This window comes from Pezoporus flaviventris, unplaced genomic scaffold, assembly GCF_033815535.1.
Source record: "Pezoporus flaviventris isolate CSIRO_AGI_PZ_B2104156 unplaced genomic scaffold, CSIRO_AGI_Pfla_v1 ptg000013l, whole genome shotgun sequence".
In the NCBI taxonomy this organism is placed as follows: Eukaryota; Metazoa; Chordata; class Aves; order Psittaciformes; family Psittacidae; genus Pezoporus; species Pezoporus flaviventris.
Genome location: NW_026892561.1, coordinates 12475054 through 12492947, shown reverse-complemented (window position 1 = coordinate 12492947; position 17894 = coordinate 12475054). Strand labels below are relative to the sequence as shown.

Genomic DNA, 17894 nt, shown 5'->3' with positions numbered 1-17894 from the left:
ATATCTAGCCAGTATCTCTCCCATCTGGCTACTTCACAGCTGGAAACAAAAACCCAAACCAAACAATACCAGAGGGACAAAAAAGTAGAAAAATAAGGGGAGTAGAGAAAACTTTGGTGCAGAGGGAAGCATAGCAACAGAACCCAGAGTACACAAGTACTAAAGGTGGCTTCTGCCACCCTTCAAGAGTGACATTAGGCATGAATTCCCATATTAACATCTACACCTGACTGGAAAAGTCACGAGCTCAAGTTTTAATGGCCTTGTACTCCTGCCGTGTTTCCAAGTAGAGAAGCTCAGGCAAAAAGGCATGTAGTATTTATACAGAAGGGAGGAAGAAGAGGAGTATCCTTGTGAAACAGGACTGCTACACCCATGCGCACGCCCACTTCCACGCTTCTCCCTGTGGTTTGGCCACCAGCTGGGGAACAGACTCAGCTACAAGTTCCTTACTCTTTACTTCCTTCCTCCTGCTGCACTCCACCAGTACAAGATAAAGCAATGTTACTCTTGAATCAGACATCAGTGCAAATGATGAGCCTTCCCTCCCTTTTTTGATACGATTTAGCTGCTACAAAGTCAGGGCATTCCTCAGTGTAGCGAGTGCTGCAGTGTTCATAGAGGGGCAGCTGGATTATAGCAATCATCTGGAAAGATGAAGAGAACATCCTGAGATGAGTGCAGGCCTGCCAATGCCAAGACATTTGTTGTTGCATTATCAGCAGATCAGCTGATGATACAGCAGTTACAACTGCTGACTGCTCCTTTAAAGAAGATGCTCACAAGTGCAGCATATAAATACAACAGCGGTCTCCTGTACTCACCAGCAGCCTTCAGAAGCAGTGGAACTCTCACATGGAAACCAAGGGCCACTTAGAGTCTTCATGGTGCTCCCCTTGGGCTCTCCAGGTGTTTTAGGCTACAGTTCCACCCCCCAGATTTACAGCATCTACCACATAGTTATTCTGGGAGTAAGTTGAATACGTATCTGGGATCCAAAGGAGCATCACTAAATCAAACAATTCCCGAATTATAGGGGCTAAGCAAAAAAGAATTTAATGAACTTGTTACATTATCATATTGAAAAGAAGTCAGCCTTCCCAATAGGAATTAAAGTTATGTATTAAATCAGTCTGCCTATTACTCCAAGGGAAGACTGCCTTTGCGGGCTGATGACAGCCACTGCCATCTGCACTACCCCTAGGGGAAGCTGCTGTCAAAACTGAGCAACGCAGAGGTGAAGGTGTATGGAGGCCTTTGGTGTGACAGAATGGGACATGGATGGGCTCTCCTGGCTGACATTCCCCAGCACCAGTCAAGTCCTCTTGTTCTGTTGGAGGAAGCAGAAGCCAATCCATTGCCTGTGTAAATTGTCCCAGAGGTGAAGGTGAGAGAGCAGAACAGACTTTCTCTGTGCTGCTCAATTCATCCCACTGTCTGCTGAGACAGTGAGGGTTAGTTACATTGTTGACAAGCAAATTTGCAGTCAATTTCGTACCTGACTTTGAGACCAAAACTCCTTCCTGGAAAGGAAGGAACTGCTGTTCTGACTTGGAAGCAAAGAACCAGAGTGGAGAAAGTGAGATAATGTTTTTTCTGGTCCTGCTCAGACTCAGCCTTCAAATTTTAGATAATATTGCCATTAAAAAAAAAAAGAAAAATACATTTGTAGCTTCCCCCAGACTCGCAGGAAGACCCTCTGCTTCTCAATTTACTGTGATTGTAATTGAAGTGTGACAGTGAAAAGAGGAGTGCTGAAGATAACTGGCCAATTAAATGCTCATTTTTAAAAAGAGGAAGTAGTAAAGGACTTGGTAGAACTTGAATCTGTTGAAAAAAGCAGTGAAAAGACAGAAGAGTTCATTTAGTGAGTAATCACTGATAGAACTTAATGTGACATTTTGCCTTGACCATTTCTAACCAGGAGTGACCCTTGGGGAGCCGCTCCCTTTGCTACAGATGCAGAGTCTTGTCCTAGAATTATAAAAGCAAAGAATTTTTTCTACAGGTTGAACAAGTGCATCACATAAGAGCAAACTGTTTTAAAGTAATACAGAGGGAGGGGAAATACCAGCAAGCAGACAGACCCGTTTTCTCTGGCTTGAGAAAGTGACCTTGGTGGATAGACACAGCCACAGCCTCCATACATATGGAGGCTTGTATGTGCTTTACGTGTGGTACCTGGTACTATATTTAGATGCAAAGAGAACATGTTATGCATTGTGTATCCACAGCTTGAGAGGACAGTGAACATCAGAGCTGATGAACAGTACTAATATATATTTCGCAACCATCATACAAAAAAAAAAATCTGTAATGATTTCAAATCATTTTTAAAAGTGCTATGAACGATTCTGATAAATGTGCACTAGTGGTATTATGAAAAGGGTAAGAAGAGGGAAAGGGAATTAGGAGGACCTTGGCTGTAGCACGTGTCTCTGTTCTTGTGCTGACCCGCAGCAGAGCAGGGAAGCTGAATGTTATTCTGCTCCTTTAAAACTGCCTCTAAGAGAAGGAGGCCACTCTCTAAACTGCTGGTTCAGCGTGACAGCGAAGAGACCTGCAGCACTGAGACCATCCTCACTCTCACACCCACTATCAACTGAGCAGTTGGGCAGTGGCAGCTTAACTGCCACCCAAAGCAGAGAGGTCTTTTAAGGAGGAGGATCTCTCCTATCTGTAGGAACATTAAGGGCATGTTATAAAGTGTATTCTTGCAAACTCTGTGACTGCAGAAGTGCAGTATCGACAGGGTATCCAGTAATGCCCATCAGTCGCTTCCTCATCTCAACAGCAGCTGTGTTTTCTGCAAGAGAATTGGGAGCTAAAAATAATCTGGCTTTGACTTCCTCTCTCAAAGCCACCAGTCTCTTTTTAAAAGATTTTTATTCTCACAGAAAAAAGCAAGGAGAACGTAACTGACAAAATCAGAACAGTCACCTGCACAAAGTGAGCAGCAGCATTAGAAAGCTCAGAGAACAGCAGGAAACTACAATATGGATCAGGGACATTAAAAAAAGTAATTGTTACGGTTCTGAGCAACCTCCTCCAAATTCCTTTTCACATTTTGCAGCAAGACTTCCATTAGGTCTCTACTTGTACAAACCAGTAAGTGGAGCTGATCAAAAGGGAAATACAACCTGGATGTCTCTGCAGCTCATTTGTTCATTAAAACATATTAAATGAACAAACAGTGCTCAGTAATCACCAAATGTGCTCTTGCAGCTACAGTAGAGATTTTACTCACTCATGGAATAAGTATGTTTTAATTTTATGTCATCCATAGATCCATGAAATGTGTTAATCCCACACCAAGCATGCATATGGAGAAAAAGCGAATACTCAATTCATCTTTCAGTAACATAGCACTATGTATTCATCTGCAACAGTAATCCTACAAAAAAAAAGGGCTGGTAGGCATCTCCAGACTGTGACACATAGCTAGTTCACATAATCCTTTTCATAAACATACTGAAATCTCTATTAAGATATTTCGGAAGATCCCTACTTCCAGTAGGTATGTCTGGACACTGTCAAAATATAAATAAAATCATAAGCAGAATTCAGACAATACTCGAAGTGAGCACAATATGAAGGACAGAAACAGAAATGGTGAATACATTCCCATCTCCTATCATGTGTCTCAAATTCCAAATAAATATATTGTACAAAAAGTATACAAGAAAGCATGCTGCTGTGCATACTTTATGCATTATACCATATAATGTGAGCTTTACCTAAGTAAAAGTTAATAGGTACAGCATACCTATTAACATGGTTTTACCACTTCTCAAATCTCAACTCTAAAAACCAAAAGCAACTCTTTTAGCACTGCAGCATCAACAATCACACCCTGTGCCTGGCCAAGTCAGAAATGAAGGCAGGGCCCCCGCCTAGGCAGGAGATTAAAGTAGCTTCTCCTTCCTCTTCCTGAATCCTGCTCCTACTTGGCAGAAAGCACCACTCTCTTTTTACCTTCTTCCTTCTCAGTTGCACCCCCTTACTATTTCCTCCCACACCATCTCCACTTTCACCACTCTCCTGCTTATTTCCTACTTCCCGGTTCCTTTGCTAAGCCTCACTGATGCAACCTCACATCCCAGCTTCTGGGGTCATCACAAAGCTTTCATGGCCCCAGAAGATGGTGAGCCCAGACACAGATAAACCATGGGCTGGCCATCTCTCAGGCGTTTTAAGGCAAATCACCCTACTCTACTAGGGCCAGCACAGCACCTCTACACCACTGATGGCTCTAGAATGTGGTAAGAGAAGCACATATGCTACTGGTGAACTGTGACCAGGGCTTCTCCTTCAGCAGTATATAACACTAGATAAGAAAAAGCAAAAATAATTCTGTTTTTAAATATTTTGGTAGGTGGTATTAAAAGTAATCACAAGAACATAGAATATTAAGTTGGTTTTGGTACCTTTTTAATGTGAAAATGGAGAAAACCAGGAGCTCAAATATACCACAACAAAGAATCAGAGAAAGTAAAAGATCTGTAAAGTAAACTGAATCCAAACATAAGCAATGCTTTATTGGGATATAGCAAGCAACCTATCAAATAGGGAACTGGTACAAACAGATTGAACAAGACTCTCTTTTAACAGAGATGTATGGTGATGAGACAGCTTCCTTCAGTTTTAAAACAAGTATACAAACTGTTAAATAAAGCATTAAAAAAAATCAACCATTACACCACCAATGACAGACAATATTAGAAATGTGCAGAATTTTACTCTTTTTACAAATTTCTGCATAATGTTAAAAAACAACTTATCATAAATTAGAAAAAGGAATAAAACAAAGCTTTTTTGTTTTGTTTTGCAAAGCAACACAAACTTTTAAAAAACAACTATACTTTACATAGAACTACTATTAAAACCAGGTGAAAACAAGCTGAAAATTTAAAGGACAGCAAAAAATACACAACCCAGTTTCACCTGTTGGCAACACCTTCTGCTATCGAAGGGGTTATGTTAGTTGTATACACAGCTCTAAACATTGCAGCATACCACGAGTAAACCTTAATAAGGTCAAAATAGGACCCTCTGCAAAAAAGGGTGACTTGGCAAGTGTCAGTCCCATCCTAAAATTACAAGTAGCAATATTTTTAGTAGGTTTTTAGTATAAACCAAAACCTACCTTAATTGGTTTCTCTCTCCCAAAGATGCATGTAAACTTTATTTGGGTTTGGGGTTTTTTGGTATTTTAATTCGTGAAATCAAGAACATGTCTGGCTCAAAAATGAGATTGACATACCTCTCTTTTGTTCTGGATACAGTGATGTAACTATTTCAACATGTTCATTGACACTTCCTAAAAGAGAAAATCATTATGTACTATGTAAAAAATACACACCACTTCTCTCAGTTCAGACTCAGTATATAGTATATTGCCAACTCTATCCAATAGGATATATATAATAATTTGGTTTAAATTCTTAATAGATATATTTTCTCTTTACAAAGTTCCACCACATGAAACCAAATTGCTTATTTGTTGTTTGAGGCACAACATGACCCCAGTTAGATAATTTGCTATAAAGAGTTGTTCTTTAGATGTTGTGTCTGTAGAGGTTTAACGTGATATTCATAGATTTTCAGCGCAGGCCCCAGTTTTAATGAAAGTCCAGTCAGTACATCATTTCTTGTCATCAAGAGTAATGATTTGCCATCAATTTCCTATAAGAAGAATTAAAGAGTTTATAAAGACAAACGTACAAATCTAACAGATGAGAACAGTCATGCAACAAATGGAGGACTACTACAGAGGATCAATGAGAAAAAAAATAGTAGCTTTTATTTTCCTTAAACTGTGTTTATAGCTGCTAAATTCTGCTATCGGCTTTTCAAGTGCTTACTTGTGCTGACTAAAGCATAAATACTGTGTAGTCAAGCACAAAACCCAAATAAGCTTTATTTCAAAATTCCGTCTGTGTAAATCTATTTCAAATTAACAGGTACATGTGCAGATCGCCTAACTGTCGCCATTAAGAGAAGGACACTCTCAAGAAAGCAGCTTATAAAGTGCATTCCAGGAGAATTACCACTGACAGCGATAGGCAAGTTTGGGCTAGTCAGTATCTGCTAATAACTTCAGATGCCTTTTTTAAAAGGCCAACCTTCCCATGTGCCCTGTGGTGAAGGGAGGAGAAGACTCCTGCAATCAGAAATTTTAGAACTACTTTTACTATTTACTATTTAGACTACTGTGGAACTCAACAATGGGAGGGAACTTCTTTGATTGATTGTTTTGTGGTGTTTTGTTTGTTTTTTCCTCAAACCTTGCCTTTCTAACCTATGTAGATTAGAATCCTGTAGGCTTTAGGGTTTGGTTTTTTTACTTCAAAACCTTGTTGTATATTTGAAAACTACCTGTAAATGATTTCTCAAAGGTCAAAAGAGAAAGAATCTACACCTTTCAACTCCCATGTCTGTTTTAGACATGGGACCATTCTTTTCTTTACACATCTTTACAGTTCAATCACAATGCACTACTCAGGAAACAGGAGCAACAGCTAATGCATTGACTGGTGTCTCACAACACAGCAAGACCTCCTAGGGCTGTCCTAGCCCAAAGCAGTATATAGCTTTATGGCATTCTCCTGCTATAAGGACTGAACTTGACTCTGCTGTTGCATTCTTTTTTTAATTAAAAAAAAAGAAAAAGAACAAAATAACCACAACTATTAAATTTGTTATCAAAAGCCAACAACCAGTTCAAATGCTTGCATACATTGTTGCTGTCCGTGACAATGTATTGCCAAAATTTTGTATTTTTATAAATATTATAAACATCACACATCAATTTATCCCACTGCAGCATCTTTGGAGTACTAACTGTTGTCTTGGAAATGTCAGAGATCCCATCCTTGATTACAACTCAACATAAAAGGAGGAAGATTTACATTAGAGTTATTAGATTTCAGCATGAATTTGTCCATTCTTATCTCTCTTATGATTGTAGGTACAAAATACATGGGCAAACCACAACATACCCAAAGGTCAGCTGTAAGAATTTCTTTAAATGATGACTGCTGGTCCATCAGGGGAGCACAGTGTAAAAATAGTTCCAAAATTTTCCAGTAACTTTTTACCCAATTATATCAGGTGCCTCTTTCCAGTTACTGCTGAGAATGATGACAGTTAAAACCAGTTTCTATCCTCTCTTTTCCATTCATCACAATAGTTTTTGTGGGAATTTTTACACCAGCGAGTGTTTTGCTCATTGCTGTGACCTATCCTGAAGTTGCCTTTTCTGTTGTTGTTCAACAATGCTATGGAGGAAGAACTGCCTCCAAATGAATTAAATCCAGTACCTGCAACTGGACAAACTCCAAGAACAGGAAAAAACCATTGACTCCTTTCCCTTCTTCTTCCACATGGCTCCCCATGGATTCTAGAAATGTTGGTAACTTTAAATGAATAGAAAACTGATTCTCTAAACATATATGCATAGAAATGAATGATATCTTTGTGTGTATTGTAAGCTCTTCCACTTCTTTTTAGTTTTCCACTTAAACCTGCTTCTGTACATTTGTTAGTCCAGTTTTTGGTGCCAGGTAAGCTTTTGTATGTTTTGGTGACTTCTCCAAATTTCTTCTCTGCTAATTCTCTATTTTCTGGACTTTTTCAGGATGCAACTTCAATGCCAGCTTTTGTTATGCCTTTTTAATGTCATCTGTAGAGGGACCTCTCTGCACAAATAGAGCTAACAGTAATTTTCCATTGTGCCAGGATAACCTCAGCAGCAATAGCATATTATCTTCAGTAAATGACCAGAGGACCAGTTTTGCTTCAAATTCTCCCAGCATTATTTCTGCTCTTTCTCCAAGTGTCTGAGAACTGCAAGGTTTCACAGTACAGATAACATGAAAGCAGAGCAGCCAGCATGCTCACTTGCTCCTCCATGCCACAGCTCTGCTAGAAAGCAGCAGTGGACACAAGCTAGCATCAAACTCTAGTTCCCCTTCTGGTAAGGCATTGCAGTGAGGCCATCAAACTAACACTGGGTTTCTTGGGCTTATCTGGCTATCATAATACTAATGGCTAAAAGCCACTTGGACAACAATAAAAGTCAGGCATAGCACTAGCGTGTCTCAAGACATGGCAAACAGCTTCAATTTTTGAGTGAGCCACAGCCCCATGGGCTCCCAGGCTTCTAGCCACTAAGAGGCAGCAGTTATCTGAAGGTGTTCACACCCTTATCCCGTATCTGCTCTGCCTTCCTCTTTGGTTATCGTGTGCCTCTAACTTCTTGACTTCTCTGATTTGCTTTCTGATGTTATGGGTTTTTTTGTTACTGGGCAACATATTTCAGTTGAATCTGTTTTCATCAGTGAGCTCTTTTGACTTGATGACAACAGTGAAATTCCAAGGAATAATGTATAATCATCATACAATCATCACTTCTTACCAGCACTTACAATACAGTTTTAATAAAACATTCTGCAATACTTAAAATGATTTCTCCTTTTCTTTAAAACGTGAGAAAAAAAATCCAGTCTTAAAAATTCTTTGAGCCACTTGCTTTGGGTGAGTCCAGATGCATTCAGATTCATCAAAAGAAAGTGTGGACTCGGTTACTGTTGTGCAAAAGCTGAACATAGTAACAGATCTCATTATTACATTCTGAGCTATGGATGTTTTGTAAGGAAACCATTGTGCTACCCCTACTGAAGCAGACCAGTGAAAAAAAATTTCCCATTGTTGTAGGTGAAACAGAATACTTTACCATTTACAACCTCATTCCCCTTCTAGTACATATTCAGCGCAGTAGCAGATCGAGTTAACTTGGGTTTCTGGGACCCAGGCAAGCTGCAGTAGAAATGCACTAAAATGAAAATGGACAGAACTTCAGCTGCATGCCTGGTAACTATACAGACTGAGAACAGCTAAGGGTTCAAAGTGAACCTGATAGCACTGCCATACCTGGAAGGCCTGGGGGATTTTGATAACAAATGCCATAAGCACACAAAGTCAGTGACTAGTGTACAACATAAAAGAAAGTGAACACGACCACCAGTAAGAGGTTAGGAACAGGATTATTCCTGGAACTGTTCCTGGTGCAGACAAGGAATGGGCTGGCAGAGCTGGCATGGAGGACCAGGTACCTGCTGCTCCTCATGCTGCAAAGGGAATGGTGAGGGAAGGATGTGGCAATAAAATCTGCTGTAAGTGTCTGCCCCACATCTCCTGGTTGCATCCTGATGGCAGATTTTAGCCTCCCTCTCTAAGGCTTTGCATAAAGTGAAGTTAGTAGTGGAATCACAGCCACATTTCTGCCCATGGCTACCCTAGCAGAGCCCTGGCAACACATTGCTAAAAAGCAGCTTACTTCAGCTATCCTCTTGAAGCCGCTTGCCCTCACTGCAGAATACTAATAAAACTTTTACACTCTACTTCTATGCTGCTTTCCGGCAGACTGTTGCAAATTGCTTTGCCAGACCTCATGAGTTAGTCTCACCTTGCTGCTGTTAGGTGAGTAGTAATACTGCAGTATTATTGACAAGCCAGCTGAGGTGCAGAGAGGTTATTTGATGAAAGTCAGAGGTATCTGCCACTATAAGGAAAAAACTCCCAGAGGTTGTAATTACACCGCCTGTGTGTTTTTTCCAACCACATTTCCAGGGCAGTGGAGGAGACAAGGATGCTGGTATTTTGGAATGGATATACTTAAACAATTTTTTTGCCTATTTACCCATCTTCAAATTCTGAAAATATTGTAGCACTTGCAGAAACAGTCTCTCTCTGCACCCTGCAAAAGAACTACTCAACACCAGGCTTTTGACCTGCAAGAACAAAGAGGTAAATTTAGATACTGTTATAGTCATTAATTCCAATCTCGTGGGACTTCACTGTCCAGGTGCTGAAGGTTGGCACGATTAACCTGACCAACAGTAATGGCATTTCACATTAGATTTAGAGTTTCCCTACAAAGCTGCCCACAACTTGTACTAGATCAGTGCCTTGGAAGGTCAAGACATCTATTTTGATAGCTAGATACAGGTGTTGTTTAAATAATTTCCTGGTAGTTGCACACAAACCTACAGACTTACCAGCGAAGGTGCTGAACCGACAATCTAGAGATGTTAAGTTTCTTCTCTATGGGGCAGGTGAGCTGTAGGACAAGTAAACCAACTTCCCTATTCCACACAGTAATACACCTTAACAGCATGCTGACAGGTGAGTTGCAAGGGGCCATATAACTATTAAAATTCTTTGCTCATCAAATCTACCAAAAGAAGCCATCCATTAGCACCAGCAGTTACAAGGACCAGAAACAAAGATCCAGCCTCTTTCTCAGAAAAACATGCTGTTCCAGTGCCTAAAAAGATTATTCCCCGTTACTACCAACTTGTCCTTTCCTGTTTGCTTGCACTGTTAAGTTCAATGCAACCCAGCAGCCCCTTTGTTACCCTAGGTTTTCAAAAGCTACTTGCTTCTTAGGTGTTCCAGATCGTATAAACAGTCATAAGTGTATCTACACAATACACTAAGAAAGATGGGAATTACCACTCACATTTTAAATAACAAGATAGTGAAACTGAGTGGGTTGTACAAGAAGACTGAGGCCAAGGCAGAAAATTTGTTTATATTCATCACTTTTCACATGACTCTCTTAGTCAAACTCCAATCCATTATTCACACCTTGTTGAACAATATTATTACTCAGAGATCATAGTCCCATAGATTTTTACCCTCCACTAATGTGGGATTTCCACTCCCATTTGACAATATATAACCAAGTCCCTGACAAAAATGTGCCATTTGAGAAACTGATGGCAGTCAATAGGTGTTTCCTAACAGATTTACCTGTTCTTGAAAAGCATTGGCTTGTTCTTCAAATCCAGCTGTTCTGAAATAATTCACAACATCAGTAACAGCCCAGTCAGCAGGATCCGGAGGTCTCCCATTCTCTATGGAACTGCAAAGTACAAATCCAGACAAGTAATCACTAAATGCGTGCAGTGTCTGCTACTTCTCTGTGCACACCCCATGTACATTCCCTCCTTCCTTGTTCCTCGAGGAAAAGTAGCCTTTGACACACCTCCCCCTGCCCTGGTACAGAACAGCCACACCCGTTCTCTTCCATTTCAGCGACCTGATGCTGGGGACAGCTGAGGTACCTCTCCCTTCAGAAAAGAATAAACTATATGGATCTTCACATCAGCCAAAGGTAATCAGTCAGGATCTTCGCAGTTCGAGAACAAAGACTATCATGACTGAGGTACCAAATACCTGCCTTTCAAGACTTGCTTTCAGCTACCAAGTACTTACAAAGAATTGCAGTATGTGGATGTTATTCTTTTCCCAGATGAGACTGTACTTCCTTGTAACATGGGCAGAAACTACTGGGAACCACCTTTACCTTGCGAAACAAAACAATACCAACCAACCAGAGACACCACCGCTTGCACTAATTGCTCAATACTGAAAATTTCCCTAAAGTGTTTTTGGACTCGTCTGTGGACAAATCTATCGACTTTTTGTAAACACAGTCAGAATGAATTCCTTCTGTGCTTGACCTTAGGCAACTGCTTTCCACAGTAGCAAAACCAACCAGTCATTCATATTACTATCCTTATTCTGCATTTCTGATGCTTAAACTGCTGTCACCCTAACTCAGATGACCTTTGTGCTTCTGCAAATTCTTGGTAACAAAAACACACAGTCAGCTTGATTGCCTTTCCTACAGCAATTTAGGAGGATGAAGAGCAAGATGTCAAAAGAAAGGTGTTAAAGAAGTTCCTTCTCAACTAGAAGTCGCAAAGTCCATGCCAGATGTTTCTGCACTGTTCTGCATGCTTAACCATAATGCTAATGTAGACAAATTGAAAACTTATAGACCAGAGCAGATGTCAGAATCCTGTCCATTTCAGGTCCTGAAGCTTAGAGGACTTCGATTTTCAACAGCACCAGCTGGAAAAGAAACACAGATTGTACTCTGCTAACACCATTTTTATGCCGTTCTTCAGATTTTTCTTTTCCAGCTGTCACCACCTCTGTCTTGCCTAGATTTATGTCTTTCAGCAAAATAACTGAGGGAATCAAGAGCCAACCATTTTTCCAACCAGCCATGAAAAGAAGTGAACAGAATCACATACACTACTCCCATCACTATTTCTACAACATCCCAATTTCTACAACTAGCTCAGCCCTGGGAAGGAGGACTCATGAACACAGTGAACTTTTGGAATGTACCTGTCAACACGTCAACAAAATTCTGGTCCTAGGGACTCACACTGCAACCTCAATATCACACTGAATGCTGCACTTCGCTTTCTAAAAGCAGTTTCTTTCACTTATCACATGGAATATATACAAATCTCAGAGCAATGAGCAAAAGGGCCATTACTTTTGGTCATCAAGTAATGACTGACTTCATGAATTGCTTCACAGATTGTGATTACACAAAAAGGCAATACTCAGCAAAATTGAAAATGAGAGTATGCAACCTTATCAGAACTGAACTTTGTTTTTTTATCAATCTTCAATTAAGATTTTTGGTGTTGTGCACATTCTGAGGCTTAAGAAGTAAAACGTGAAAAGCAGCAGAGAAAACCTATACATATTTGTAAAGGCAGCATTTGAAGTATTATATTTAAATCTTTGTATTTTCCCCTAGACTATCACTTTCAATGACTCATCTTCTACTTAAAATTAAAAATAAACAAACAAAACCCCAACTCCTCAGTATTTAAAAAGTAAAACCAACAACGTAATAAATCCTAAAAGATACTGAATTTAATTCTTCCTGAATAGCAAATAAAATATTCAACCTGTAAAAATACCTCCTAATTGTATTTTGCTTGCTTCCTGAAACACTCTAATTTCCAGCTAAATATGGTCTCAAACTCTCCTTCCCACAATTTCGTATTTCAGCCCACATATACTAGTTGTTCATGTAGCTCTTCTTTTACCGTTATGGAACTACAGCTTGGTCCAGCTTCATTCCAGGCTCAACTGCAATGAGTTCAGGGGCTCTACCTTAGTCGTTAACTAATCACAGAAAATAATTGCAAGTTCCTGCCTCAAGGAATAGCATCATGCTGGACCTCAAGTGGAGCCAATTTCCACAGCTACAGCTGCAGAAAACTCAAAGGCATGTGGCAGACTGTTGGAGACTGGATTTTATTTAACCCACCTACCCACACAGATGCTCATTTGGCTTCTAGACTTTGTCTCCTCCTTGCCCTGCTGTTGCACATGGCTCTATTCTTTAGACAAGAAGAGGGAACATGTAACAGCCGTGGCATAGCCATACACCAATTTATGCCAGACATTCTGGATGCTGTATTATCTTAAGAGGACTGGCATTTTAGGCTTTGTAACAAGATACTAGATGCACTGGCAATGAATAAAGATAAGGCTCGACTGCTTTTCACCACTGTCCCTGTGCCTTTATTGCCATCATGTGGCAGAAGCAGCAAGGCTTGCAAGGGTATAGCTATGAACAAACAGATTTTAGCCAAGCTATTTATAAGCACTTCAAGAAAGTGCCAAGTACTTCCTTTGTAGATAGATGCACATACAATGTTCATTTAGAAAACACAGCTCCTGATCAGTGTAAATACAAACCCCATCTAAAAAGCCAACTTTACCAGCAGTAGTTGAACCCTTATCACCTAAGCCTTAGGGGGAAATGATTAAATGTAAACTGTCCTTGCCCTGACTGCCTCCTCTCTTCTCCCACCATAGAGTCCTCATTGTAGCAGCAAGACTGCCAACTGAAGGTGGCTTCTGAAGGACACACACACGATACAATTTATTCATAGTCACTGAATAGGAAAATGCATTTTATGTTGGTGTGGTGTAAGCAGTGTCTCAGGAGAAGGGGGAGTATGCCAATTTTAATGGCTGCCAGCAGATCTTTTGATGCTGTGTCATAATCAAGTGTTTTACCACGATCTTGAAGTGATGATGGTGATGGTGATTATTACTACTACTACTCTAGTGCCTGGAAGCCAAAGCATTGTCAAGTTTTCTTGGAAGGTTTGTGGAAAAGAGATCTGAAAGAGAAGAATGAAGTGCAGCTTTGCAATAGTGCTGCTGTTTGAGAAGACAAAGAACTCACTCCAGTACCCTTCTTTGGGTTTTGGGTTTTTTGGTTTGTTGATTTCTTTTTATTATTTTGTTTTGGTTTTGTTTCTCTGTGGGGTTTTTGTGTTTTGGTTGTGGTGTTGTTTGTTTTGTTTTTTTTTTGGGGGGGGGAGTTGTTTGTTTGTGGGTTTTCTTTGAATATATCCATATATGCATATATCTATCTTACCACAGCTTCTATAACTTTAAAGCAGCAAGGCCAGATTTTTCAACACAGAACTCCACTTCTCAGATCATAACATCCACAATTGAGAACTGCTAGCCCTGATTTAAGAATTGCTGACCTCTGAGGATACAGAAATGCCTCCAGAACAGGTCCTATCCCTTAGCCTGCAGTCTACCACGTTAAAGGAAAACTGTAGAGCAGTGCACGCCATGTCTATGCTTTATTCTCACCCTAGATCTGAAGTAAAAACCCAGTTTAGGCCTTCTCCAGTGAACAGCTTAAAATACATCTTCCAGAAGAGAACTGACACTAAAGACACACGCTGCTGCTGCTACTACTTCTCAGCAATGCTGGGCAGTCAGCAGAGAAGGGCATATGTCTTTCTGAATGAGACAGAGAGTAGACTTCCACACAGGACACACCTCTCCCTCAGGAACTGCCTCTACAAAAGCCACTAGCAGACAGGTGAGCAGACATAGAATACTGATTACTGGCTACCACTTGTTTTAGACTCTGATTGAGAGGAGAAATCAGTGGAGAAAGGTACCCCAACTTAAGTTACTAGCTTCTACATCTCTCCATTCCACATACCATGTAGATTCAGTTCCCAAGGCACTTACATTTTGAAGCTGAAATACAACAAAAGTAATTGAGAACAGGCAAGGCTTGAAGCAAGCAAAGATGGAGGTGCCCATCATTGCCAGTCACACTAGGTCAAATTAAAACTACAATCAAAATCCATGTGCTGTTTAAATAAACTGAACACTATGGATTCACTTACTTTTTGACTTCCAGAGAGCCATTTTCCTTGTTTTCCATGTCAACAGTTAGCATGGGGAGGATAGAAGTTTCTTTTACTTCAGCAACTGATCAATAAGGGGAGAAAAAATTGTGTTTAATTATTGGTAGCATGAAAAGAGCAACATAATGTAACAGGAACAAGCATTCTACCAGGACACAACCATGTTTCCACTTGAGAGCACAGGTGCTGTCAAAAGACCGTTTTTCTCAGAAGCCTGTCAAACCTGGTAATAGCTAATGAACTAGGAAATGCTCACCTGTGCTTCAAACACAAGAAATATTTCACACCTGAAAAATCAAGGAAGGTAATGTTACATTTGATCCTTCCTGAAACTGGTAAAAATTTTATCAAACTTTATACCCATATGTGTAGAGTGATGTGCAATATATAGATAGATATCAAGGGAGCTTATTATGCTTTCAGTCATCCTGCTATACAGAGGATCCAAACAGATGTATGATCTTATCCCTAGTGAGGATAAGATGTGATGTTTTGAAATTCATAGCCTTGTCCTACAAATGGGGTATCCAGGATACAGATCAGCACAAAGTGACTTACACCCATTTCACACATAAGGTGAGTTTAGAATTGAGTGCCAAATTCCTGAGTCCTGAAATCTGTATCTTATCCATAAGACCATCCTTCGTTCACTAACATAGTGTCTTCTACAGCTACCATACACTGGACTCTGAAAAGGAAAGGAACATACGAAGGACACAGGAGAAAATCCAGTTTCCCTCCTCGCAGAGTGTTGGAATACTTTCGCTACACAGCTTTTTCTACCACTCCACAGAACATGCAGAAATGACTGAAGCCTTTTCTTTCTGTTCTCAAGTAAGCCATTTCTATTTCAGAAAGCACCGAAGAACTGACCAAGGGCTCAGGATGCTCTTGCTGTAGCATTAATGGATGCCAGTGAAATGTTACAGAGCTCTGGGAAGTACAGAATAGGGAAATCATGCTCTTCAACTAAAACTTCACAAAACCAGAAGGTAGCAATTAATATTGCTGTTAAAAAAAAAATAAATTAAAAAAGACCCTTTATTACACAGCTAGCAGCAGGCAAAGTACCAGCAAAACAGTAACAAACTAATCGAAAAGATGCTTCTTCCTGCACCGCTGACCAAATAACGCATTCCCTCGAAACACTTCTTGGTTCACCTGAGGTGCCTGCAAAACGACAACCACGCCAGTCCGCCTGCGGGAGGTCCCTCACCCCGGCCACGAAGGACCCGCGGCCACCCCGGGCTCGGGGCACGGCACCTCCCGCGGAGGGAGCCCGCGGCCACCGGGGAGCTCCCGGGGCTCTCCCCTTCCCCGCGGCGGGAGGAGCCAGCTCCTCCGGGGCTGTGTGGCACGCGTTCACCATTTTACAAGCATCTCTGAGACCGTTCGCCAGGCAGCACTGCACCACATTGTCAATTTTTGGCTGGGGGGGGTGGGGTGGGGGGGTGAGGGGTGGGGGGAAGTAAGACAGAAAAACCTACCTACGAGCAACTAAACCAAAGCATTGCTACGGGCTGCTCCGGAGCCCGCGGCTCCCGCCCCCCCGCCGGCAGCGGGGCGCTCTGAGGCGGCTCAGTTTGACACCGGGCAGCAGCCCCGCCTGGCGCCCGGCCCGCCTGACGTGCCCGCCACACACGGCCCGCACCAACCGCCGCCCGCGTCATGGCGCCCGTTTTAAAGGCGCAGCACTGCACCGCCTCCCCAGCTCCCCACGTTCAGCCGGGGGCCCGCGGGGTCCGCCCGCCCGCCGCCCTGCAGCAGCTGCCTTCCTCGCAGGCGTCCGGTCCGCGGAGGGCACCCCAGGGAGTCTGATGGAATGGGAGCAGCGACCGACCCCTCCGGGAAGCGGCTTCCCTCCGGCAGCACTTACCTGCGGGGCAGCCGCGGGCAGGGCGCAGGCGGGCTGCTGGCACGGGCGGCTGCAGGGCCGGAGCGGAGCGCTCAGTGCCAGATTCATGACCTGAGTTTCTTGGGACCTCCGTGTAAACATTTCTACTCCTCCTACCGAGTGGGGTGTATGAAGTAATGGTACGAGTGGGGGAAAAGGGAAAAAATCCACAGACGTTCTTTGAAGGATACAGTACTGAGCCGAAGAAATTTACAGAAGGTGAGAAATGGGAACAACCAGACCTCGGGAAAAAATGATAAAGTTACGTAAAATTCGTTTCTAGGACAAGTTCGTCAACTTGGAGGTGGCTATCAGACACTTGGCTTTCTCTGGAACTGGAGCATCAGCAGGGGCCGGGTGACAGGAAAGGGCACCAACGAAGGGCAGCACTGGGGGAAAAAGGGAGATGGAGACGGCGATTCCCAGGGACAGCTACACCTCGTACTCACATAAACGTCGTACCTTATTTCACAAGGAGACCCACAGATACCCACGGGATTTGCTGTGCAGTGAGGTACAACTCAAAGTGTACGCAAACAGTTGACTACGTCTGGTCCACTGGCAATGAAATCTCACCCACAAAGATTCATACAAATGTTGGCACATTCCATTGCACTTTTTTTATTACACTATTCTTAAACTTCTTCTCCCAGACTTCCCTTGATTCAGGCTGTTTTCTAATGGCATAGAAGCTTTACATGGATGACACGCTGTCAGCAGTAGGGAAATTAAGAAAGTAATACCAGCCAACCCACCCTGCATTCCCCATGCATGGGCTTTGCAGACCCCCTCCACACCAGGGCTGTGTCCCAACCACAACTCAGAGGCTGTGACCTTCTGACCATCCTTAACAGCCTGGGTTAGTACAAATTTTGGGATGTCTTACTTGCAGAATTTCCCTCCTAGTCAAAAGACACCCTTGCAGT

General features: G+C 41.9%; 2 protein-coding genes across 3 annotated transcripts in view; both read right to left on the bottom strand.

Moving 5' to 3' along the window:
* The window catches only part of DNASE2B (deoxyribonuclease 2 beta), a 33443-nt gene extending 22513 nt beyond the window's left edge, over positions 1–10930 (bottom strand). The window contains exon 1 of the mRNA XM_061451630.1: positions 10819–10930. Within this exon, the coding sequence (XP_061307614.1) occupies positions 10819–10835 (17 nt within the window). The 5' untranslated portion in view covers positions 10836–10930. The remainder of the gene's footprint in view (positions 1–10818) is intronic.
* SAMD13 (sterile alpha motif domain containing 13) lies at positions 4518–16994 on the bottom strand. 2 transcript variants are annotated; one of them, XM_061451629.1, is made up of 4 exons: positions 16951–16994; positions 15054–15138; positions 10819–10930; positions 4518–5685 (listed from the first exon to the last, which is right to left on the bottom strand). In XM_061451629.1, exons 2-4 carry the CDS (start codon positions 15104–15106, stop codon positions 5542–5544), a joined length of 309 nt encoding a protein of 102 aa, XP_061307613.1. In that variant the 5' UTR covers positions 15107–15138; positions 16951–16994; the 3' UTR covers positions 4518–5541. The 2 variants fall into 2 exon arrangements, with proteins under 2 accessions (XP_061307613.1, XP_061307611.1); XM_061451627.1 differs by lacking the exon at positions 16951–16994 and adding an exon at positions 16562–16611.
* Between the last annotated feature and the right edge of the window lie 900 nt (positions 16995–17894).